Genomic DNA, 25,406 nt, shown 5'->3' with positions numbered 1-25,406 from the left:
ACATGAATTCTAAGCTAACTGCCTAGAAAGAAAGAAAGAAAAATAAGAGAAGGTGATGTTTGCTGGAGTGTAATAAAACTAGTTTATTTACACAGTAACATGAATGCCACAGAGTACACAGCAAAGTACCACAGCAAACCAGAGTGTAACTGCCCCTGATCACAAAGGAAGGCTTGAAGTTTATATACTTAACTTATATAAAAACGTGTAAATGTCAATATGAAGCACCAGATAAAGCAATGCAACCAGGAATTCCAAATACAAATTACCCACAAGAATGGAGTTCAAATTCAAGAAAAACAAATCCCTTATCCAAGGGATTTTAAAGAAATCTTGCTTATAAAAGATCATCCATTTTGGAGCCCCTAATTTAAAAATAATGTTTCCCCTTCTATTAAAGACAAGAACATACTGTTAGATGCTCAGCATAATTAAGTTTTAAAAGAAAAAAAACCAAGGATTTCAACTGCAAAACCTTCCAATACCAACAAGCCAAATGATCAATAGAGGTCCGAGCCATTTTTGAAGAGGTGTTACTTATGAAATGACCGTATTCAAACTTACACAATCTTAAATATATATTATATATACGATATATAATATATATATTTTCAGATTAAAGGGGGCAAAGAATACTTTTGGGATACAAAAATTCATATACATACATATATATATATATAAATGTGCCTGCACACACTCATATATATTTATGTATATATGTGAACATATATTTCTTCCACATAAAAAAAATAAATTCCAGCGTCTCGTAAATCCCTGAAATTTTCCCCTTGGGTTTATGGAAAAAGAAATCTTCATAATCTGAAGTACAATCCAAATTCTCACATTCTACAGAGTGGGAATATGCTTATGTACAGGTATGCTGAGATTTCATTTCTGACTGGCGACTCTGCTTGATCTGAAAGCATTCTGTGGTTTCTAAATGCTGCGTGGAGCACCAATGCAAGGAGGCTTATAGGGAATTATTTAAATTACATTCTACGTCTGTTTTAAAACCACCATCCTTCTAATACTGCATCCAGGTGAAGAGTAAAATCCATAGAAACATCTACCAGAAATTCTCTGCAACACAGCAGCGGGAGAGACTGGTTCCCCTTTTGGAGCTGAGCATGATGAGAGGAATTGTCTCCTCAGGATTTCTTCTGAAAAACCCTTTGTCTGTATTCCTTATTGTGTTGGGAATCCAGATGATAGCTTACAGAATATCTCCACAGGTCAATTATTGTAGAGGCATTAAAACCTCTTAATTCTGCACTTCTTTGATGTGATGTTACTGCATAACCACATTGCCATCGCATCTCTCAGTGCCATGGGCTGAAGGGCTCCGAGTGTGCTGTAGGTTTTACAGGAGCTGTAGCAGAACCAACTCCATCTTTGCAAAATCAGTTCAGCACATGGCCCGCTCATGCACTGAACGATGGTCACGCACTGCTTGTACAGAGATACACATTTTAGTTCTTGTTTAGGGTAAAGAGGGAAGGAAATTGCATTAAATGGTCTGATTCAGTTACCATGCATCCCTTAGAAAAGCTGCAACGGATTTAAATAAAAACTATTTAATTTATATTTCCATATGAATTTGTTATTGCAAACAAAATATATTAACTTAAGTGGGGCTTCTCAGCACAAGAGCTGAGAAACAGATACATTTTAATTCAGCAGCAAATACTATTTTTATACGCTAAAGTTACGGCCCTACGGTGCGAAGCTGCTGAATCAATTCTCTAAGTGGGCGATTAGTAACACACATCGGATCTATTTAAATAATGTATTTCTCTAATATGTTGGAATTCCTCTGTGTTAAAATGCCAGAATGACCCATTCATACCTGGTGGGGGCTGCTGCGATGTGCGGAGCAGCAGGTGGTGTTCCAGTAAATGCTGTGTGCATTCCTGTCTGCAGGCGGGCCAGCAACAACACATCCTAGCTTGTGTTGTTGGTTTCATCGTGTCTGAATACTGAAAAGAGACCAGGCCTCTGTAATGGACATTGCTGAGGCTCCAAAATAAGATTCCGGATTCCCTCACTCCTGAAAATTTCCAGGTAAGGTTTTACTGATAGATTCTCTTTATATTCACCTGGTTATGCATATTGACCGTATCAGATCTGAGGAGTAAGCAATTCCAATGTAAGAAAGACAGAACAAGCCCATCCTCCATAACATCTCAGGAGCAGGTTTTTCAGAACCCCTCTTTTAGCAGAGGGATATGTTTCGTCCACAGAGCGCGGTGTGCAGCACATCCACGACTGACATCGGGATCGGCACACCTCACCTTCACCGCCTCTCCCAAACTAACGCAGCTCCTCGTCTCCTGGAAGCTGCCGTGTGCAGCAGATTGTCAAAGCATTAGGCTTGTTTTGATGCGGCCGTCAGTCTCACCAATTGACCTGTCCTGTTCTCCCTGTGCAGATGCAGTTCCAAACCTGAAAGCCCACAGTTCTGGTTGTTAATCAGGTTTATGCTGCACTACAAGCAACTCACAGGAGCTTGTTCACCTCACTGAAACTTCAGAAACAGGTCTCATTGAATAGTCAGCTCAGTATTGTACAAAGTACAGCATTTAATTTATTTCTTCTGCATCTGAACGTGGGCAGTATTATTCAGAGGGCTATTACAAGAAGGATGAGGTTTCCACCAACTGACCGGCTTCGTTTTAGTTTTTGGACAAGGCACTAAACATTGTGAATCCAATCACTGTGCCCTCTCTGTAACGTTAGAGAGGTTTTTAATGGCTCTAATAAGATCAGAAGCCACTCATAGTTCTTCAAGCAAGCATTTGATTTTCCAGAAGTTAGTTTCCACTGGAAAATTCTTCTAGAGTTCACGATAAAAATATCTGAATGACAGCTTTTATTAATAGAAAAATATATATTTACAATCAATACTGTTATTTAGATTTGCAGCTCTTCCTATTTCGTGAGCTCAACTGAAAGTGCGACTGCTAAAAAATTCAAGATCTGTGCACGTATTCATGTAAGTCATGCACAGCCAGGGGTTTTGTTCCTGCCATACGCAGGATCTCAACTGCAAACAGAAGGGGTTTTTTTCCTTTTGCTTCGCAATTATGCTGTAGCATTCTTAGGATCTGTTTACGATCAGTTTAATGCATACATTCTTGGATATTTATGTGGCAGTATCTGTTGCCAGGGTGAAGGACCACCACAAACATCACCATCACCAGCATCAGAGTTATGGGCACACCTGCAAAGTCAGCCTCAAGCTCCCCAGAAGAATACCTCAGGCCAGATTGTGTTTGACTTCTCTGACCTTTTTTTTAAAAAAAAAGAAAAAGAAAAACACACACAACATTACAAATTGCTAAAGTTTACCCAGTGCTGCACAAGAAGAGATGGGTAGTGAACATCTATCCATGCTTGATTATACTGCAGAGTTAAAATGAGTATTGGTTCATCACAAAAAAATACAAACAGAAATTAGATAGCTAGAGATACAAAGGCTTCGGACCAGCTGCATTAAATACATATGGTTGTAAAACATTCAAAATTCAACTTTGCATGTGCGTGTTGACATGAAAGTGACTCTGAAAACACGTGTCCGTAACCACGGAGACCTACTGGCGTCAAGGAACGCGCCCACTGCAATGACGAGTGGTCCAAGAACTGCTCCAGCAGCCTATGTGAGTTGGGTGAGAAGTTATGTGCACACAGGCACTACGAAACAAACACAAAACCAGACCACAGAGAAGCAGCAGCCCTACTCTCAGCTCAGCATTGCGACTAACAGCTAGCAGATAGGATGCACGTGGCTTGTCATGCTCAGTGTGTGCAAGCCGTGAGGGCACGGCCCTCCTGCCTCCAGGTAAAGCAGGGCTGCACCCAGCGTGTGTGTGACTCTTTGTAAAGGTTCTTCTACAAGCTGCTCGGCAGTAGTATAGAAACTTTCTTTCCTGATGTAGCGAAGTATCTCAGCTACATACATTGCACTTGGGCTTTTAAAGCACAGTCTTTTTTTTTTTATTTTTCCTCCCCATCAATGCCGCCATCCTTACCTTCTTGCCAAGAAAAGAAAGAAAAAATATATATCACATGAAAATATATTATCCTTATCCTTGCCTGATCCTTCACTGATACAGGTGAATCAAACACAAGAATAATAATCAGAAGATTCAAAAAATCTTGAGAAAGGTCACAGAGACTGTCTATATACTACGGCACAATCGATGTAGGCTTACACAGTACTCAGCTTAGCTCTGATACATGCCAGAGAAGAATAACACAGAAATCTCAACCCCTCCAAGTGAACGGTGTGGATCCAGAGCTCGTTTTGCTGACCTTAAGCCTGCAGGACTGTTTGTTCCATTTCCATGCATCTGGTCCAAGCATGCATACGCTGTATAAAGTGGCTATTTGTTTCAAGGCTGAAGTGAATTGATTCCTCACAGTTTTTAACAATTAAAATGAAACATCCATCCACAAAAGGAACACATGGATAGCTGCATTTATGTGCCAGGAAAGTAAAGGAAGGGGCTGCAGATCTAGCATCCGGTAACGGCTGGTGTGTAAAGTGAACACTGTAACATACAGCTTTAAAAAATACATACAAGAATTGCACATAGATCCATAGAAGAGAAGCACAGGCTCATAACTAGGGCTGTCTGCTTTCCATCACCTGGCTTAGAATATTCAGTATCGCTTGTTCCTCTACATCCAAAGGAATTCTTCAGAGCGATTCAGAGGACAACTCAGAGCCTAGCAATACTGAGCAAACATATCGTCTGTTCAACTGCAGAGGTTCTGTAGGAAACAGCCATGAGGTCAGGGAAGGAAGTCGGCAGCTGTCTCTAAAAATGCAAAGCTCCTTCAGGTTGAGTTTTCTCAAATCTTGTCTCTTACACTCAGTCATTCCTGTTCTAGTCCCAAACCCTGTCCGCAGTGATCTTTGAGCTGTTCTGACAACGTGCCATTCTTAGGAGGGTGTTGTCTATAGCAACAGGAGAATACACTAGTTACAGCAGACAAGAGAAGCGCAGCCAAACACCGCTGCGGGAAAAATGGATCACGGTACTGTTAGTTGTGGCTGCCAAACTTAACAGCTCCCTCGATAATTAAACAACAGTGTTTTTGCCCCTTGTTTTTACCCTTTGGAGAACTGTGTCTGCAGTAAAAGTGTCTCCATGTGGCCTGTTAGCTACACACAGACGAGCTCTAAACACTTCTATCTCCTGCCAACATACCAGCGGAGCCAATTTCAGTCCCACTTTGCAATATGGCACAAGTGACAAGAGCAAACCAAAATAAAACAGAAGAGGTGGCTGTTATTTTCAACCCCGATTCATAGCAGTGATTGTCAGAGAAGATTATACATGGCCTGTCCATTTCAAGTCAGGCTTTAGTGCCTCCTGCGATGGAAGGGGAATTTCAATTGCCCGTCATGTGTTGTATTTTTATTGTATAAATGTGGTTATAGCTACAGTACATCAGCTGTCCAGACTGGTGAGTGTCAAGTACGGGAAAGAGGATAGACTAAGTGTGCATATTCTGCTTTTTAATGCAGAGGTCTTAAGCCAAGGATAACAGTCCAATTAAGGCAACGTTGCTGAAATCAAGGATGAGATTAGAAAGGATGTGGGTAGGCAGTACGTCAGAGAGAGGGAAGGAGGGAGGAGAACAAAGCACAGATGCTTACTGCCTGCTGACATGGGTGCAATCAGCAGGACAACCACATCTGCACAGAAAAAAGAAGGCATAAAATGTAAGGGAAAGATGAGAATCCATTTGGTTGAGACCAAAGGAAAGAAGAGTCCAGCCCGACTGTGGGGGACTAGATGAGAAGAAATCTTGCATGGGATGTGGAATGAAAGCAATGGGGCAATGTGGGTCATTCATCTCCCATTTACAACTAATCCATCCCTGCTAACAGTCACTGCTATTCACTACCAATGCTACACACAGAAATGGCAGAAGCTACCCAGAAGAGGAGGGCAATTTGTTTACTGTAGTTATAGAAATAGTGGTATTGAAGTTTGCTCTCCTTTTCATCCAGATATTTATCTAGTTACAAAGCGTCTGATCCAAATGCAGTCTCATGTATAAAATGAATCCCTAAGAGGCCTGGCAAAAAAGTTTCTGTCATACTGGGTACAGAAGGCAGTTTCTCCAATTAGAACCTATTTGCTCAGAGTTGCTGGCTTTGACATCTAGGCCTTTTTTTAAACACTTGTTCAAAGTGTGAGCCCTAGGGCAGGCTGGAGTGAGGGCTGGGCTGGAGGTGCTTCGTCAAAAGCAACAGGTCTTATGAACTAGTGCTGCTGCATGATCCTCACAATGCGATGAAGCGAGTCTACAGTCGCAAAAGCCAGGTATTGACAACAAAGCCAGTCTTCCAGAATCACTCCACAGTCCCTGTCAAAGGACTTCTCTGCAAACTTTATCATCAGCAGCGTCCTTTTGATGTCCAGCCAGTTCTGAAGTACAGCATCTTTCCGGGCTGGGTTGGAAGATGTGCTTAGAGCATGGAACAAGTCCTCACGTGGGCCCCAAAGCAAACACTGAAGGATTCCCTTGGCTTCTGAGATCAGGATCCTCTCCGAAGGGTTGGGATTCAGCAAGCAGCTGGCAAGCTGTTGAAGCCCTTGAGAGTACAGGGAGCGGCAAGGGATCTTGGGGAGATCAGCATGAGTGTACTCCTTCTCCTTCAGCTCTGGATTCTCATCAAAGGGATTGGGTAAGTGCAGCATTTCGTAGATAAGGATGCCAGTCTGAAATTCATCGCACTTTTTGTACTGCGTTGCAGTGATGATTTCTGGAGCCAGGCGGGACTGATCCCGCAGGACCTCAGGATCTACCATGTGACTCTTCTGCTTGGCCTGTGAGAAATTGCTCACGATTAACCTGGCTGGGCAAGCGGTGTTGGGACTGGGCTCCACGGACTCAGAGCTCGGAGGGCTGCCTCCCGGTCTAGAATGAACCAGGAGCAGGTTCTCTAACCGCAGATCACAGTGTGTGATGTGATAGGGTTTCAGGTGCTCCAGGCCCAAACACAGCTGTAAAAGGAGAAGACAGACCTGCCTCTCGTACAAATCTGGGCTTTTGGCATGGCGAGGAGCAGACTCTCGCACAAAATCAGCCACCGTTAAGTACGGCACCTCCCGCGTGATGACTACAACACGGCTGCGTGGCTTGCTGATGGTCCCCTGGTTACTTGAGCTGTCCTTCTGTGAAGCCTCTGCGTTGGAAGGAGTGCCTCCGCTCTTTTGCTCAGGTTCTTGCTCTTCTTCTTGCTCTTCTTCCACCTCTGGTGCATCGGTATCCTCCCACGGAAGGAGGCGAACTGGCACTTCAGCAAGGAAATGGCCGCAGTCCTGCTGGATGTTAAAGTTGATGGCCAGACTCTGCCGGATAGACAGGCTGTGATAATACTGCTGGGACTCCTTAGCTTTGCTCTTACAAATCTGGGGGAAGAAAATAAACAGACATAACGTCACTATTCATTTGTACATTCTATATCCTTTTTGTAATGTATCTACAGTCTAGCGCTATACAGAAGGACTGAAACACTTTTTACTGAGCTGACCTTGGCACGTGAACATGCTGCATTGGATTGGGTCTGTAGCTGCAGATCAATATGTGCAAGCAGCTCACCCTGTGCGTGTAATATTCCATGGAAAATACAGTTCAGGCACGTTGTGCTTCCAGTCAGAATAGCAGCTGATATACAATAACTTTGCAGTGAAACCTACAACACAGTTAGTTGTTTATCCATTTAATTTTATTTCCTGTTCTTCCCTCAGCTTTGTATGAAGCTTGAACAACAACAAAAGAAAATCAACAATATTTATAAATAAATATGCACAGAATATCTGAGCATCAGACGATTGCATGACTGAGTTAGCATGGCATAACAAGTTACCACCTATCAGCTGAGTTAAATAACTGGATGCACGCTCCTTGCCCACTGTAATTGGAAACTGAAATCCTACACACTGACACATCAGCTCTTCAGTAAGGTGTGTGTGGGGGGATGGGGAGACTTGCTGTGGCTCACGAATCTCATTCCAATCATTTGTCAGCATCCTAAGAATATACTTACAGTTTACCCTCTTTACCTATATTTCATTGGTGCCCTGAAAGATCTTGATATGTACACGATCACCATAATTATCCTTATTAATTGTGCACACTGTCATAACAACTGGAAGCTCCAGTCTCCTTATGACAGCTGCTGGACCACCTCTGTTAGGGTCTCTGTTCTAAGGCATTTACTCATCAAAATTGCAGTCCCACCGAGTCTCATCTGTGTTGACCACTGCATGTTAGTCATAGATCTGCAAACTTCACTGAGACTGTTCAGAGCCTGTAAGTGCACGTTTTAACCTTTACAAGGTTGGAGCCGTATGTTGCCAGCTGGATCATCCCTATGAAATGCCTTCCCAGCCTACTCACAGCACCCTGAAAGGGAGGTGTCCTCCTCCACAGCTGCCCTTCTCTGTCTCCTCTCATTTTTTTCCCCCTGCTTTTCAATTCTGTTTTACTTCAAATAAATCTGATTGTCCTATCCTAACGGATACTAAAAATGATTGATTTCCATCATTTAACATTGCCCTTTCACACTCGGGAAAATGTAACTGTTCTTCATTTGGAAAACAGCCAGCCCTCATTACTCGCATCGTTATTCCTAACCCTGTGATTCCTGTTGCTCCTTTCTGGGTTCTCCTCTATTTAAGACCTCTCCAGCATCAAGGAGAACAGAACCTTACATATAATAATCACTGTTGTGCTTCTCAGGGTGAAAAAGTTACTGATTCCACTGTTACTGTTGTTCAGAAAAACCCTCAGATCACTGCCAATTATACAGTCAGAATCCACAGCAGAGCCCAGTGTCTCCCACTGCCAGCTCTTAAAAAAGAGATTTTGTTTCAGACTCCTGTCCATCAAAAATGGAGATGCTAATTCCATTCCCACTGCAGTGACTTTTAGAGGTTATCTTTGTATAAACAAAACAGTAATTAGAAGACCGAATGGTATTTTGATTAAAATCAATACTGAAGTGACTGCCTTCATGAAAACAGTTTTTCCATCCTTATTCTGTTGTTAAGGAAGATAACAAAAACAAATTGCAATCCCACAAATACCCAACAATGATAGCTTTTGGACACCTTTCTTATCTCTCTCATTCAATACATGCAAGTACATGGACACATGAACAAGCATACCGTATCTACTGGAACGAGAAAGCTGAAGTCTGATTAGAGATGTATTTCCTGCCTCTTGCTTTTTGTTTACAAACACCACGATGTGAGAAGTGGAAAAGGCAGCTGCTTTATTTAAGGCTGATTAAATTGGTGGCTCCACAAACACTAACATTTGTACACTAGATGTTCTGTAATTGACAAACGGGAATGGAAAGCTAAGCTGTCTGGAAACAGCACCTAAAGACTGCAGTATGAATCAGACTCCTGTCTGAATTCATAGAACAGTGCATAAAAGAAAGACCAGCAGTAATGTGATGTGCTTTTGAGTGTCTGATTACTCTTCATTCTTTTGCTGTGAAATACAGATGCATGAGTCCAGGTAAGTACTGGGATTTCAGACTGCAGAGTTCAGATTCCCGTTGTATTAATACCTTACTAGAATGGGGAAGATGTGTTGCAAACAGTGGAGACAAAATTTTCCTATTGATCTGTTCTAAGTCAGCTTATAGAATGGAATTTCATTTGCTAACTTTCACTAGACTATATGGAATCAGAAAAAATAAGGGCTAAGAAACTTTTTGTGCTTTTTTTTTTTACTTTCTGTGTTGGACTTTCTACTCTGAACTCTATTTTCTATTCTGATTTTGCAACAGAGCAGTGAATGCTGGCCTTTAATACCATTAATGTGCAATAACACAAGCCTCCGCATTTTGTATTGGAATAACCCCACCATCATCTACAACTATAATCTGAATGACTGAGATTTAAAATTTGCAAAGTAAATTAGGCAAGCAAAGGCTGTATTTACCTTTGAAAACATTTAGGGGACAGGTTGTGAAATCTGATGGACTCATTAACAAGTATTTTAGACTGTTTGTGATGAATTGCAAACGAAGTTGATATAGAGCTTCTTTTCTGTTGGGGATGGTTAATGCTATCTCAAAACTGTGAGTTAATATTCAACCCAGTTTTCTTTGTGTGATTTTTAAAGACTTGCCTGTTCCAGTCACCTATTCTTAAAAAAATATATGCAGAAATCCTGTTGCCTTTTCTGAGCAGTGAAGAAAGAGGTTGACCTGGGCTTGGCAAGCCTCATTTCTAATGCTGATAATGGGCTGGCTGTTCAAAAGGTGAAGCAATGTTAGTAAAAAGCCCTTCCTTATGATGCAAGAAAGCAGTGAGATGAAAGAAGAGAGATACGAGCACGAAGGAATGGGAATTTTCCACCTCCCTTTTCGCTGGTATCACAGAATCACAGAATGGCTTGGGTTAGAAGGGACTTCAAGGATCTTCAAGTTCTGACTCCCCCCTTTTGCAGGCTGGGTTACCAACAGCTAGATCAAGTACTAGATAGATCAGGTTGCCCAGAGGGCCCCATCCAACCTGGCCTTAAACGCCTCCAGGGAGGGGCATCCACAGCCCCTCTGGGCAGCCTGTTCCAGCACCTCACCACCCTCTCAGTGGAAAAATTCCCCTCACATCTAATCTAAATCTGCCCTCCTTCAGTTTAAAACCATTCCCTCTTGTCTTATCACTATATACCCATGCAAAAAGTTGATTTCTGTCCTCTTTATAATCTCCCTTCACATACTGGAAGGCCATAATGAGATTTCCCTGCAGTCGTCTTGTCTCCAGAATGAACAAGCCCAGCTCCCTCAGTCTCTCTTCATAGAAGAGGTGCTCCAGGCCTCTGATCATCCTCGTGGACTCCTCTGGACCCTCTCCAAAAGCTCCACATCCTTCCTGTTTCGGGGGCCCCTGATGTGGATGCAATACTGCAGGTGGGGCCTCACAAGGGCAGAACAGAGAGGGACAATCACTTTCCTCTCCCTGCTGGCCACCCCTCTTCTGCTGCAGCCCAGGATACCAGTGGCCTTCTGGGCTGCAGGAGCACACTGCTGGCTCATGTTAGATTTTTCATCTACCAGGACGCCTAAGTTCTCCGTAGGGCTACTCTCAAGGAGTTCTTCTCCCAGTCTGTACTCATATCTGGGATTACCCAACCTAAGTAGAACACCTTGCATTTGTCTTTGTTGAATGTCATTAGGTTCACAAGGGCCCACCTTTCGAATTTATCAAGGTCTCTCTGGATGGCATCCCTTCTGCTGTATCAACCACACTGCTCAGCTTGGTGTTATCTGCAAACTTGCTGAGGGTGCGCTTGATCCCATCATCTACGTCACTGATAAAGATGTTAAGGAGTGCTAGTCCCAGGACAGACCCCTGGGGTACTGTCACTGGCCTCCACCTGGATATAGAGCCACTGACCACAACCCTCTGGCTGTGACCTTCCAACCAATTCCATATCCACTCAATAGCCTACCCTTCAAATCCATCTCTCTCCAATTCAGAGATTAGGATGAGTTGGGGGACCATGACAAAGGCCTTCCAGAAGTCCACACAGATGCCATCAGTTGCCTTCTCTTTGTCCACTGATGCCATCCGTCCTTCATAGATGGCCACCAGATCTGCCCTTGCCCACGCTGGCTGTCTCAGATTACCCGCTCATCCCTCATGTGCCTTAACATGTCTTCTAGGAGATCTTTTCCATGATCTTCCCAAATACAGAAGTGAGGCTTACCAGTCTGTAGTTCCCCAGCTTCTCAGTTCTCCCTTTCTTACAAATGGGAGTGATGTTTCCCATTTTCCAGTCACTGGGGATTTCACCTGACAGCCATGACTTTTCAAACATGATGGAAAGCGGCTCAGTAACCACATCAGCCAGCTCCCTTAGGACTCTGGGACGCATGCCATCTGGCCCCATAGACTTGTACACATTCAGTCTCATGAGGTGATCTTGGGCTTGGTATGTATTGGTCTTCTCTTCAGTACATCCATAGGAACCAAACTTTGGTCACGTTCATTTGCATAGGACAAAGTTCTCTGTATTCTGCAAGTACAATATTCTTTTTGTTGTTTTTTTTTTCTCCTTCACAAAGAAGCAAAATTTTAATGTTTCAGAGTTCTTAAAACCTGTTCTGCATTAACTTTTATTTTTCCATTATGGATCCAGTAGCCTACTGCTCCATAGGCTGACTTCCATTTCACCAGCAGGGAATCTCATTTCCACTCTGTCCTATGCATTTTACAGGGCATCAGTGAATTTAAAGTAAGATGAATATTGTGGGAAATGAATTTACAAGTGCTGAAAATGAGAAACATGGAAGATCACAAAGGCTGCACCATCTGTGCTGCTCTGTTGTATTACACACAGGGACAACTGCAAATGAAATTCTGTGTAGAATGAAAGCTTGCAAATCCCAAATTGATAGCTTGTTCTTGGCACAATGTTTTTTTTCCGAGGAGGCCAGTTTGATCTCTGATTGACCTCATTTTCTTGATCTGGCCTCGAAACAGAGCTTTTACTTTTTAATGATGTGCCAGAACGCAGAATTCTGCACTATTACAACTGAACTTGGAAGGAGCTGAAGTTTAATGTGGGTGGCTTTATTTTGATCTGCAGCACGGCGTTCTGGGGTGACATTTGAGAAAAGTTCTGCAGGCTCCACTAGGAAACTGCCTTGACAAAAAAACTCAACAAATCTCAGCACACCAAGTGACAAACTAAATATAACTAGAATATAATTGCCAGCTGCAGCTAGGAAATTGTCAGCCAATACTATTTATTTCTGCATTGCTCTACTTTATACATGGAATGGGAACCTTAGCAGAAATGTTTCACTGCATGAAGAACTTGTGCCACCCTGGAGCAATCGAAACAATACATTTTTAATTGCTTGCTTGGAGCTGTTTGTACCTTTGCAAGTCCTGTTATCCTACCTGACCCGCACTGCGGCACATGCCTATGGCAGAACATGTGTGGTGAAGGCCACAACCTCAGCTCTTTGATTTCTTTACATTTGCATGGACTCTGAGCCATGATTATTATGCATGCCTATCATATTGCACTATAATTTCCTTGAGAGCTTGATACCAAAAGTAGAAGTTGTTTCCTTCCACTTCACTGACACAGTAATTAACATTGTCTAATCATTATTCAGTATCGTATTATTATTTATAATACGATTTATAATTTATAAATCGTATTATATCGTATTATATATTTATAATACGATTATTATTATTACGAGTAATCGTATTATTATTATTTGTTTAAGATCCCCGGCATATTGCTGCCATATTAAGTCTGTTTAGGGACAGTAAGAATTGGACTTGTCCAGTGCACTTTGTACAGAAAACTGGTTCTCAATCCTGCCTTTATTTTAGTGCAACCTTTTCTTTACATATATGGAATTACTGATATGACTGTGCTAACATGTGAGCACTTACCCATACCATCCCAGATCTTCTGGCTGTTTAGAAGATGGTACTTGAACTGAATGAAGGAAAAACACCTCAGAGAGTGGAATTTTATGAAAACCTTTCTTGGAAGCGAACTTCCATTTCTGCCATTTGGAAAAGCACAAAGCTTTCTGACTGTGACTTACGGTTTTAATTTACATTGATTCAGTCAAAATGATTTCCACAAAACTCCCTGCAACCTTTTTGTGCAGGTTGTTTACTAACACATTAGGTGAAGGAGTAGCAAAAAGCGTAATACAATGCTTTAAAACTACACACCTCTACCAACCGTGTCTCCTCTAATATCTGCACCAGGCAGAACAAGCTGCACTTGTTCTCCACCAGATTTACCAGATCATCTTTGGTGACGCCACCAGAATGGGAAGTGCACTGCTACTTTCACCTGCACAAAAGTGTCATTCTTCTCAATTTAATTCAGCACTCCTCTAATGGTTCAAGAGTAATTTTTGACAGCTCTTTCGTAAGTCTACTTTTGGAGATAGGGTATTAACGTGATTATTATAATTTTGGCTCATGCATTAAGACCTTTAATGCCTTCTGGGGGCAAATATTTAGATTTTCACAAATTGAATAATAATAATAAAAAAACATTATCATGATCTTTCTGAAATCTAATGTGAAAATCAGAGAACTTAAAAACTGTCTGAATTGTTAGCCAGTGTTGCTTGGATAGTTTTGCAAAACTCAAAAGAACTACACAAATTTACATTGTCAGAAGACGTGTCTCCATATGTACTTTTCAAGTGCATTTCTAAGGCTCCTTTTACTACTTTTCTGTGCAAAAAAGTAATGGGAAATCTTGGCTTTGGATTCACTAGGCACACCAGTAATTTTCATCTCACCATTTCTGCCCTCCTGCTTTGGGGCAAGAAGGTTAAAATGGCAGAATCATGCATTTATTGGAGGTAGAGGATGATGTCATTTGGCTCATACAAAAAATACTCATGATAGTAAATCTGGTACATCAGTTGAAACTAAATTTGATCAACCCCTGTGATATAAGAGCAACCTGTTAGGAGATTTTGTAAAAATCTGATCCTGGACCAATGATGCGTAAGTCAAAGTTGAACTTAGCAACAATTGTTAAAACAATGTTGAAATGTACTGAAACTCCTTGTAAGGGGAGAAATCCACTAACTGTAGGTTAAAGTTGGCAATATAAATCAATATATTAGCATAGAGAATTCAATAATAAAAACAACTACCAAAGACGTGTAGAACTAAAGAGAACCCAATCTGAAAGAGAAAATGAAAATACAACAGTAATCCTGTACGTTGCCCTTGCTTGGCTTATATCGAAATCAGAGGATATCTGCAGTGAGACTATCGTCCAATATCACGTTTGCTGCAAGGGAGGGTATTTCTGAGAACAACTTCTTGTCTTCACGTGACAGCACAACAGCTCACTGTGACCTGCAGCTCCATGATATTTTTATGGATACTTCACTCACGCTTGAGACTGCCCAATCTCTTACGCTGTAATACATTTCTGTAGTCCGAGAACTATTTTTCATACCAACACGCAAAAAAATATAGCACGTATTTGAGCTACGACATTGCCACGCTCTAGTCTTACTGGCTTTGTGCAAAGTATCTATTTCTGCCTAAATATCTTAAGTAAAACAACAGCACGGGTCCTGCCCGTCAGGCAATACTTTACAGGCACATAGGCACTGTGTGAGGAGGAACCATGGTGGTGACAACCCAAACCTGCCCATATGGAAAATGACAATGTTGAGCCCCAGAAGCAGTGTTTTTTGCATCACTGTATTAAAAGCAAGCCAACAAGAACTTGAGTAACACCAAACTCGATTCTGCAACTAGACTAGATTGGCAGATAACTTCACGATCTTATTCATGATCTCCTCGGCTGCTTTGTACCACTGGACGTGGCATCCACAAAGCATCCACATCTAATCTCAGATCCCTCCCAGAAGAGGGCCTTGGTTACTAAAGAAATGTAAATGTCTGTGCCCACAAATTCGCCTTAAAAAAATGCCTTTCAGGAGAAGGTATCAGTTGCAACAACCTCACCTTTCTGCGATTCACTTATTTTCATATCTTTCTTGTAAGCAGTCACGCAGGAGTGATAGCAACATTTTGTTCCTTTAAAACACCACCTTTCCGAGAATGTCAACATGCTCTACACGGAATAATGACTTACGTCTCACACCTGTGCTGGGTAATAACTGCTTTATCTCAGTTTCAGCAAGGAGGAGGCAGAAGTTCAGTGATTTGCTCAAGGTCGTACAGGAAGGCTGACAGAGCCATGACTCTCAGCTGTCTTTCTCGCTGTCCTCCTACCTGATAAACACTGAGAGCTGCAGAGAGGCAGCGCTCAGAAAAAATAACCTATATAAAACCTATGAAGTATCAACACCGAGCGAGATAGCTGCCAACTATTCATTAATACATAGCAGTGAGTCTAGTAAATCTCACTTCTTTCATGCACTTGCCGAACAACCACCTAATCACAAATCAATTGTTTCTTGAGAAAGAAGCAACAAAGCCAAAATGGACAAGCTCACTTTTTTTTCTTTTTCATAGTATAGTTTATAAGGCAGCACTGATGGCTAGACAGAGATTTTGAAAGGCTGGTAATGAATGCTGGTGACAATTTAAGAATCCATATGGGAACAGAAAGACATACTGCTCTGGAGTTTACATTTAAAATTGCATGGCTCTGAAAGTGGAACATTTTTATATCTTCCATAATTAAGAGTGCTGATTTATTATCATCTGATTTAGTATTTGAACACAGGGTAATCTGCATGCAGGTAAAGTTTTAGTATTACAAGTTCCCAGAAAAGTGCTGACCAACGTTAAAAGAATACAGCTTTCTTCTCAACATTTCATTGAACAATGAACATGATTAAGACCGAGTCGCACTGATTTTGTTTTAATAATTTTGGAGTTGCAATACAAAGAGATGAAACTTCAAGAGCAGATAGCAGTGCCAAACATGGTTCCTGACAGAAGGAAAAGCCTCTGTCTTGGGACTCTCATTTTTTATGCAGCATTACAAGTAACACTAATTTGTACTGTAGGACCAACCACAACTAGGGGTGTTGCAATTAAGGTTATTGTTGTTACATTTTGCCACTGATGTCTAGGGTTACCACTTTTCAAACCCCTCTTACCTTGACTGCGTAATTGTTGAGAGGATCTTTTGCGTAAGAAGCTGGGTAGTAAACTGCGTCACCTGCCTCGCAACACGGCTTGTCACTGGTCAGCCTGAAATCCGACCAGCTATCCACTCCAAATCGCAGCTGGTCTTTTTGTCCAGCCATGAACAAGTCTTCACATTTCAGTGCCAGCTTCTTCAGTGAATCAGTGTGAAGGCTTCGGATTTTACCTACCACTTCTTCTCGATTTTCAATTCCTCGATAAAGTGCTTGCCTCTGTGGCTTCTGGATACCTCTGCTCTGCTTGGACTGCGAGATACGTCTCCCCGTCAGAGACTCCATGCTATTGGAACAGCGGTCCTTAATACTGATAGTGGTTAGGCTGGAAACACTGTTAGTTGCTGAGGTGGTTGTCCTTAACTTTTCCATAGGCCTGTCCAAGGAATCTCCCGACTCGTTGTCCAGTGCCTTGAGCTCCAAGCTGACCGAGGAGCAGGCACTGCTCGCTTCCCAGTTGGTGTCAATGTCATAGGTGGGATTGGCCACAATGCACAGGTTGTTCTCAAGAGCCTGCTTCTGAAGATCTCTGGGACTCGGCTCTGTGTTAGCTCTCAAAATTGTTTTTTTTGGCAGTGGAGGTGGTGTTGGCTGTAAGTTGTTCATTGTCTCCTGGTCTACTATTCCTCCAAAGGCAATGGCATCGTCCAAAGCTCCCTTCGGCTGCCTCGGCTGTTTCGGTGGAATCATGGCTGCCCTGGACTGTCCTGTGAGGTAAGAAAATAACAGCAACGGAAGATGAAAGTACTTTGCATCTGCTGCTCATATTTTCACTTTGCAAACAAGTTTAAGAAGGGAAAAGAAAGAAGCTGACTAGAACCCCCTCTCCTCCCATTTGGAGAAAACCTGAATACATACCTGAATTGATGAACTAATGAGAAAGCAAAATGACTAAGTCAGCATCGTGCATCTATTACCACGTGCAGCCAGTCTTTATTTGACCTTGGCCTGTATATTAAAATCAGTTCCCGTGCTGACGGTGCTTACATTTTATATCACATGGCACTAATTACAAAATGTGCAAGCAAAACCCAAAAATCAGTTTTGGCACTCTGGCCAATTTCAGTTTCAGTAATTATGCTCAGCCTCCCTTAGTTCCATCTGCAGCCAAACACCTATAATGGGATCCTTTACTTCCTATTCCAATGTAATAAAATGACGGGTGGATGCTGTTAAGTGGTTTTGTGGACTATTTCTGTGAAGGTACATTTCTCTCGCAAGTGAGGTGATCTTTTTTTATATATCCTCACAACAGTTTCGAAGGAACTCGATCGCTTTGATTTGAAATGTGCTAAAGAGGCTGAAAGCATTGTTTCACAAGGTAGAACAGAATAATTCTGAGACAAACACTGTAATTTAACAACTTCAGCAGACGTATCAGAGAGGTAAGATTGCTCTAGCAGGTCCATTAGTTGAAAACAAGGGCGTTGCACCTACTTTCACAGAGGCTGACAAGCACGTTGCTACTGGTTTCAGTGAGAGTAGGATCATAGTTTGATATTACAAAAACATAAATATCTTCTATCCACCAATTTAGAACAGCCACCCATCCCCACCCATAACATTCTGAAATAGAACGCCCTCCCTGACTCGCCACAGGCACCTTTGCTGGCAATACTGAGTTCACAGACACCCTGACAGATTCAGTCAAGAGATTCCACAGAGTAGGTTTCATGTACAAACACATGGCATTTCCTTAGAGAGTCCAGTTACTTTTGAAGGTGTGTGCTTCTAGAGAAGATAAACTGCTGCTGGTGTGTTTTGGATGGATTTCAGAGAGCACAGTTATGTTTTATAACTGCCAGGGTTCTTGGAAATAAATAATAACTAATTGACAGCAATGTTAAGAGAAGTAAAAACAAAACAAAACCAACCAACCAAAGACCCAATAAACAGACCATAGGAATGACCAACTGCTGCTGTTTGGGACAATTAAACAGGTGTCACTCAGATCAAAACGAGACTTTTCACCTCTTAATAATCAGCTGTTGTTTTCAGAGGAATTATTCTATACATTTTCTCCTACTGCTATGAGAATGACTGACAATCATGGTAAGGTGGGGAGCCCACATTTACAGCTGTAGCACAGCAGCCATGAAATGGATGCGCTGCGTAATTGTGGCTAAGCACCTTTACCAAGGAAAGAACAGCCCGTAGAAAGATGGCACAACTGTCTGACTGTGCTGGTAAGAGACGGTACGTGCTCAATCCTTGCAGAGAGAACTATACCCACAAACAGAATCGTCTCGAGCCTTGAATTTCTAACAATCATTCTCTTTTCAACCATTCCAAGGAGACATTGCAAGTGACAGTCATACCTCTATCTTTTGTTTACGCTCAAGAAACCCCCAGAAAAGCCCGATGGATTTTGTGATAAGCCTGGATATTCCAATGTTTAAAAACTGCATTTTGAGCAGGAAATTCTGTTAACTTGGTATTTGCATTGGCAATGGATCTTTTCAGCCTGCTTGTCAGGGAAAACTGCATAGGGCTACTCCCATGGGTCATCACTTTTTAGCTCACACATAATAAAAACGTTCCAAGGCTACAAAGACCGGAGAACCCCTGTGTACCTCTCTCAAACCTCTGTGAAGGTCACTGAAAAAAAAACTAACAGTCGGGACCCTCTGCTGCTCCTTTCTGATCTTTGTTCTGCAGCGTGTGCTCCACAGAGCCTGCTCCCCCCCCACCATCTGATGTGCGGCAGCATCCAACACTGGTGCCAGCTGAGCAGAAAAGAAACTGCATCACAAATTACTTTCTGCAGGCACGAGGAGTGCCACGATTCACAGTCAAAAGCAGAACTGATATCTGCATGCCAGAATCACACATCCAAGCACAACACTGAGACAAGTTCACTTCTACTTCGCATCCATTTTTCTTGCTGATCCAAGCGTGTCTTACACAGCAGCTCTTTGCTCTTACAAAGTCTGTGACCTATGTTCTTCTCCCCCCGGCGACATTCTGTATCACAGATCACCTGTCTGTTTTATAATTGTTACCCTCTACCCCACTAGGCTAAAATAGACTGATTGTTGGGTTTGGACAAAGGCTGCTATTTCAGGAGGCAGTTTCCTCATTTGCCTTGTCTGTGTGACTGCTAAGCTTGTACCAGCAAGAAAACAAATTAGAGCGGCAGCGGCTGAAACCCTCTCCAAGAAAGGTAAGATTTATAAGCGTTTCTTCCTGACTCTGAATGTCCTGCCTGCTTTAGTGGCCCTGTCCTCCAAAAGCCATTCATACAGAATGCTCCAACTGCAACCAGTGACTTTCACTACCTGTAGCTTTTGTATAGCTTTTGGAGCTGACGTAAAGGCTTAACTAGAGGAGCTTTTCATAACCAGAAAGCATCTTTTCAGATGGCTGGTAGGGTGGCAGGATCCAGAGAACTGCAGGAACACGTTGTTATGTAGTTTCTTTTTCAAGTATTCTCAACTCGGGAAAATGAGTTTGTAAAGCATGTCATGTTTCAGTGTAGCTTCTCACCACAAGAACCAGTTTTCCATACCAAACACTATCCACGCAGATAAAGTGCTTGAAAAACACTATCTTGCCTGCTTTTACGCTGACTTCTGAACACTGGGCATTACTTTCATGCCCAGGTGATCAGGCCTTCCAGCTCAGCCTTCCCCAAACGTGGCGTGGATATAGCATGCGGGTTTTTTACATCATTGCCTGGGAAGAAAAAGTTTGTCTTACGTTTTGTTCCTGCTTGAAGGCACAAGAACATTCTTCTGCACACAAGTACTGGCAAAGCATTTGCTTTTTTTTCTTGCCTACCACTTCCTTCTCCCCTTGAACACTTAACTCAGCTTCCTCACCTACTGCACACTCTCCAACGTTGCAACACTGCAAGATGAAGAGGAGGAACAGGCACAATATCAAGCTACCACTTAAAGATCTTTGAAGCAGCTCCTAGACTGTTCACAGTCTGAAAAAAATTAACTCTTTACTGACAGCAGCTTATAGAGAGCTTTAAGTAATTCTACAGTACAATATGTTCCACTGCAGAATCTTACTACACAATTTAAATATTAATGCTTTAAGTCTCCGGACACCATGCAGAGGTATGAAATTCTAAATCAGCCCTAAAACAGATTTTACTTTATTTCTCTAGGTAACTGATGTATCATTTTTACAAAATGTTCACATTTTGCACTGCCAAGAAAAGCAAGCACGAATAATCATACACATACAACATGGGTAACCAACCTTCCAAGACAACATCCATCAAAATCCCAACAGAACTGAAGTGAAAACCATGGACTCTGTACTCCAGAGACCAGGGAGGAAGAGGAATTTTTGAGTGGCTCCTTATGTGCCTGCGGGGAACCCGAGATAGGGCTGGGCCAACCACATGGCTGTATCGTAACTGCACCGCTCCAGTTTCTCATCAATAGCTTGAGACTGCACAGAACAATTCTGTACTGAGAAGGGCTCGGCTGCAGTCATGGCCGTTAAGGGTTACGAATGAGATACACATAACCCCTCTGCTCTGATTGAAGTTTCCTCCTATTTATAAACCCAGGAACTCCCTGAGCTTTTTTATGCTACCACTGTGGTGGGATCTCCTATTTCCTAAAAAAATCCCAAGTCTTTTATGTTGCGTCCAGTTCCCAGAAGAGAATCCCCTATCTTGCAAGGCTTTCCTGCATTGTTTTAATTCCTAGATGTATGCCTTTACATGTGAGATGAAGTTACAGCTATGGCTTGCATTTTATTCTACTTTTATGGCATGTACAGCTCTGGCTTGCATTTTATAAATGAGCTTTCTCAAGTTTTGCATCTGCAGTTTGGTACCTGACAGATAATTGCTTGCAGGCAGGACTGCAATCTGCTGATGGGACAACTCCTGTGAGAGCAGGGGAGGGCCAAAACCAAACACATTTGAGGACAGTATCTACTGTAAACTACGACCTCACTGCAGATGAAAATTTACCAATCTTGCCATTATTTCTGTTCCTAAAACTTCATGTAATGTGTCACAACAGAAGACGAGACACTTATCAAAGTAAGGATATGATTGTCTGCTCTTCCATGAAAAAAAAAAGATAGAGTATGTATTAGAATAGTATTTAAAAAGACAATCTTGTGCATTATGCTGCAAATTGCTATGTTCATTGCTCTAGCAAATTGCTGTATGTTTTCCAGTCTACGACACAAACTGCAGTATGTGACCATAAAAAGGTAACTGTAGATACAATTGCAGTTGAAACAAAAGCAAGCATAATCTAACTCAATTATCTCACATATTCCCTTATTAACCTACCTTTCACTTATACACCTTGGTATTTGTTAACTCTACAAAATCTCTGATTTTGCTGCTGGAGTGGTGTAAGAGTGAAAACAAGTAGGAGTTGCTCTGTGTCCTTACCTAGTCATTTCTTGATAGCTATTTGAATTCTAAAGTGAGGCTGCTCCAATAAACCAGAAAAAAGTTTGAACTGCAGCCAGAGAACACAGTGCCATTTAGGGTAGCATTGCTTTTAACAACTAGCAGCAAGCTTGCCAAGCCAGGCTAAGTCAAGCCTACAAGTTACTTTAACTCTTTCAGATCTAAAATTTGCTCTGGTGACAGCGAATCTGAATGTGACCTGAAGAGGAGGATAAGATTCTGAATAAAATGCTGATCTCCTTCCTTCTTCCCCTCCTTACATACTGAACCTGGTGGGTTTTGTGAATGCCCACAGATGAACGTTGCACAATTTCTCTGGGCCACCTGTTCCAGTGTTTCATGATGTTTTATGATTACATTTCACATGTGTTTAGAGCTCTCACTTTCTGAGAGGCTGTGGAAAGAAAAGAGGTCTGTAGACAAAAGCACATCTAACTCTGTGTTGAAGCAGCTGCCATCATCTTGCAGAAGTGAACTCAACTGAGTAAAGGTTTAAATAAAAGAATCACGGTAACATTCCTTTGGATATGAAATGCAAGCAATCCCTTTGACTGTAGAAGCACTATGGCTACAAAACAGTGATCTCCTCATGAAAAGTAAGTGATATTTCATGTATTAAATAATACAGTAGGCTTCATCCTTTTATATGTTAGTCTGGTTAGGAATAAGGGCAGTTTTATGTAGCTAGATCTACTGTCTGGACCATATCTGTAATGTATTTACATGCCAAGTATGGGAAACGTATAGATACAGACCTATACATATATCTCAATGAATGGAAAGTAATTAATTAGGTCTTTGGATAACCCCACCATAAAAATCTAAATTTTAGTTGTTCTTGAATTACAATTTCTTAGTAGATGTTAATATCATTTTTTGGCAGGGTATTTTCCTCTTTATGCTTCATAAACAGTAAATTTAAACTTAATTATGTTTTATTATAAGAACACGTAATCTCAGGCCCTAATTTGCATTTCAGCAAAAGTATGCAACAATATTGCTAAATATTTAAGGAATGTATGCACCTGATGGTTTAAAACTTTGGTCCTCAATCCCTCAAGCCTGTATGGACATGCCAAAGTCTTATACACGTGAGCCATCTCAAAGCAGTCAGTTTATTCTTGTATTTACATATTCCTAAAAATAAATAAACGAGGGATTTTTGCTCTTCTAGAAAGCTGGCTGTAGGTATTCCTAAATTCACAGCACTCCGAGCCAAAACACTTTAGAAAACAAGGTGCATCTTATTGTTACTGTGCTTTGGGAGATGCCTATTTGCCTTCCATAGAAGCCCTCCGTCCACGCAGCGTATTAATATGACTCAGGAACTCAGAGGTAGTGAACCGATGGTGCAGTACCTTCAGGATATTCCTACTTCACATTTTTCCCCAAAGAACAGAGGTAAACTCTCAAACGAGGATAAGAAAGGTTTCAGTCAACAAAAGATGACGGCAGGTATTTTAGCAATTAGTGATACCGTAAAATAAAGGGTCCTCTCTTCTGCTTAAGTTTGGAAAAACACTGCAACCTAATTATTGTTTTCAAAATACTGATAATTTAACCTGTGTATTAAAGCTCTTCTTTGCTAAAAATCCCTCCAAACAGATGAAACAATGTGTCTTTGAAAAGCCTCTCTGAGACATTCGTAGAGCTTCTCTGGGCCCTTGTAGAATCACAGGGGAGAAAACCTTTGTGTTTGTTCAATATTTACTTTCCTGGTTGGATCCCTCAGAATGAGGCAAGATAATTTCATCTTCTATGAACAGAAATAACAAGTGTATCCTTAGGAACCAGCTTTGTGAAAGCATACTGAGTAGCTTGAAAGACAAGGCTCTTCACACACACACTCAGATCTAACTCATATTTGCCTCTGTAAGTACATTTACCTAAATTGCTGTACGTAGCACTGCAAGGATTCAAGTCAGAAGGATGCGAAGCTTCTTCTTTGTCTTCCTCCCCCTGAGGGGCACGGGCAGCTGACACTGGTATGACCGAGGCACTGCCACCATTGTCCTGCTTCACAAACACGGCTCTTGGGACACGAGGGGACAGGTCCTCCAGTGTCGTGTCATCGGGCACTTGACTGAAAGAAACAGAACAAAATCATCTGGAGACCAAAGCTAGATCCTAATGGCAAAACACCAGAATGCGCATTACATACAAAGGGAATGAAATTAAGAAATAAGCTCCTTTTGCCCACCTCTTCTTTTGAGAAGAACTTTCTAAAACACTTTTTTTCCTAATAAGATGAAGCAACTTTTGACTCAAATATTAAGAATAGTTCATATCTTTCATACAAAAGAGATAATGAAATGTTTCACAGCTGACTGCAATCACCGTATGTATGCAGGAACGACTGCATAAAAGGTGTGGGACTCATACAGCAGCAACAGAGGTTAAGATGCCTCTTACCAATTAGAATAATTTTGCCTAAATCAAAGGTACCAGGGCGTAGTGAGGGGACTGTAAGTCTTAATAAATGCATACAACATTAATAATGCATTTTCACATACTGGTAGGATTTTGGGAACCGACACTTTGGGAAACCTAGTTGTTTATTTCCTATATAAAACTCTCCAGGATTAACATCCATCTTCTCGTGTATTAGGTCAGACACGAAGGCCAGGAAAACATTCCTCTGCGCCTGCCCTTAGCTAGGAAGTTTGCATCGAACTGTGATTACTTACAGCACAGAACTACAAACGTGATGGATCCAATCAGCTTCCATGGATATATTTACAGCAATGTGATTTTAAAATTATACGTAATGTATCAAAAAAGCACTGCGTTCAGGTTTATGAAAAAACCAAACAGCGCTGTTGAAAACGCGGCAGCAGTTGTCAGTAACGTGCCAGATACAACATGTCGGAGATGGACCAAAATATTTCTGTATTTTTGTGCTCTCTCACTCACAGAAACAAATACTGATTAGAGCCAAATCTTAAGAGCGTCTGTCCTACCCAATGGTTCTCATTATTGCAGCTGATCAAATCGAACAGGAAGAATTTTAATTACTTGTGACTTCCATAAGGGTTAGGGGTGAGCACTTCCTTCAAAAGAGGATCACCGCATCGTGTAAACACGAGTTTAATTTTTATGCTAAAGACTTAACACAACTTCTGATGAGCAGCAACACAAAATTTGCTTTTTGAAAGAGGCAGAGCAGCTGAGTTTCCATGGTACAAATCCTTACTGTGCGAAGGGAGACTGCATCCTCAAAGAGTTAACACAAACGATTAGCACAGGTCTTTCCATTCTAATCCAAAGCCAAAATACTGAAAACCATGGTACACAATCTTCTAGCAATCCCAACCTGACTTCAAAGATTAAAACATG

The 25,406-nt window shown here is 41.6% G+C and overlaps 1 protein-coding gene across 4 annotated transcripts in view; it reads right to left on the bottom strand.

Annotated features, from left to right (window-relative positions):
• Positions 64–25,406, bottom strand: part of PEAK1 (pseudopodium enriched atypical kinase 1) — a 97,735-nt gene continuing 72,392 nt past the window's right edge. For all 4 annotated transcript variants that reach the window (XM_021407887.1, XM_021407888.1, XM_021407889.1 and 1 more), the window contains 3 exons: positions 23,957–24,153; positions 16,634–17,382; positions 64–7,430 (listed from right to left, as the gene is read on the bottom strand). In XM_021407887.1, coding sequence (XP_021263562.1) covers positions 6,279–7,430; positions 16,634–17,382; positions 23,957–24,153 — 2,098 coding nt within the window. In that variant the 3' untranslated portion in view covers positions 64–6,278. The remainder of the gene's footprint in view (positions 7,431–16,633; positions 17,383–23,956; positions 24,154–25,406) is intronic.

The sequence above is a fragment of the Numida meleagris genome, chromosome 9 (genome assembly GCF_002078875.1).
Source record: "Numida meleagris isolate 19003 breed g44 Domestic line chromosome 9, NumMel1.0, whole genome shotgun sequence".
NCBI classification, from domain to species: Eukaryota; Metazoa; Chordata; class Aves; order Galliformes; family Numididae; genus Numida; species Numida meleagris.
Note: the sequence above shows the minus strand (reverse complement) of the source record. Positions and strands in the feature narration are given on the sequence as shown.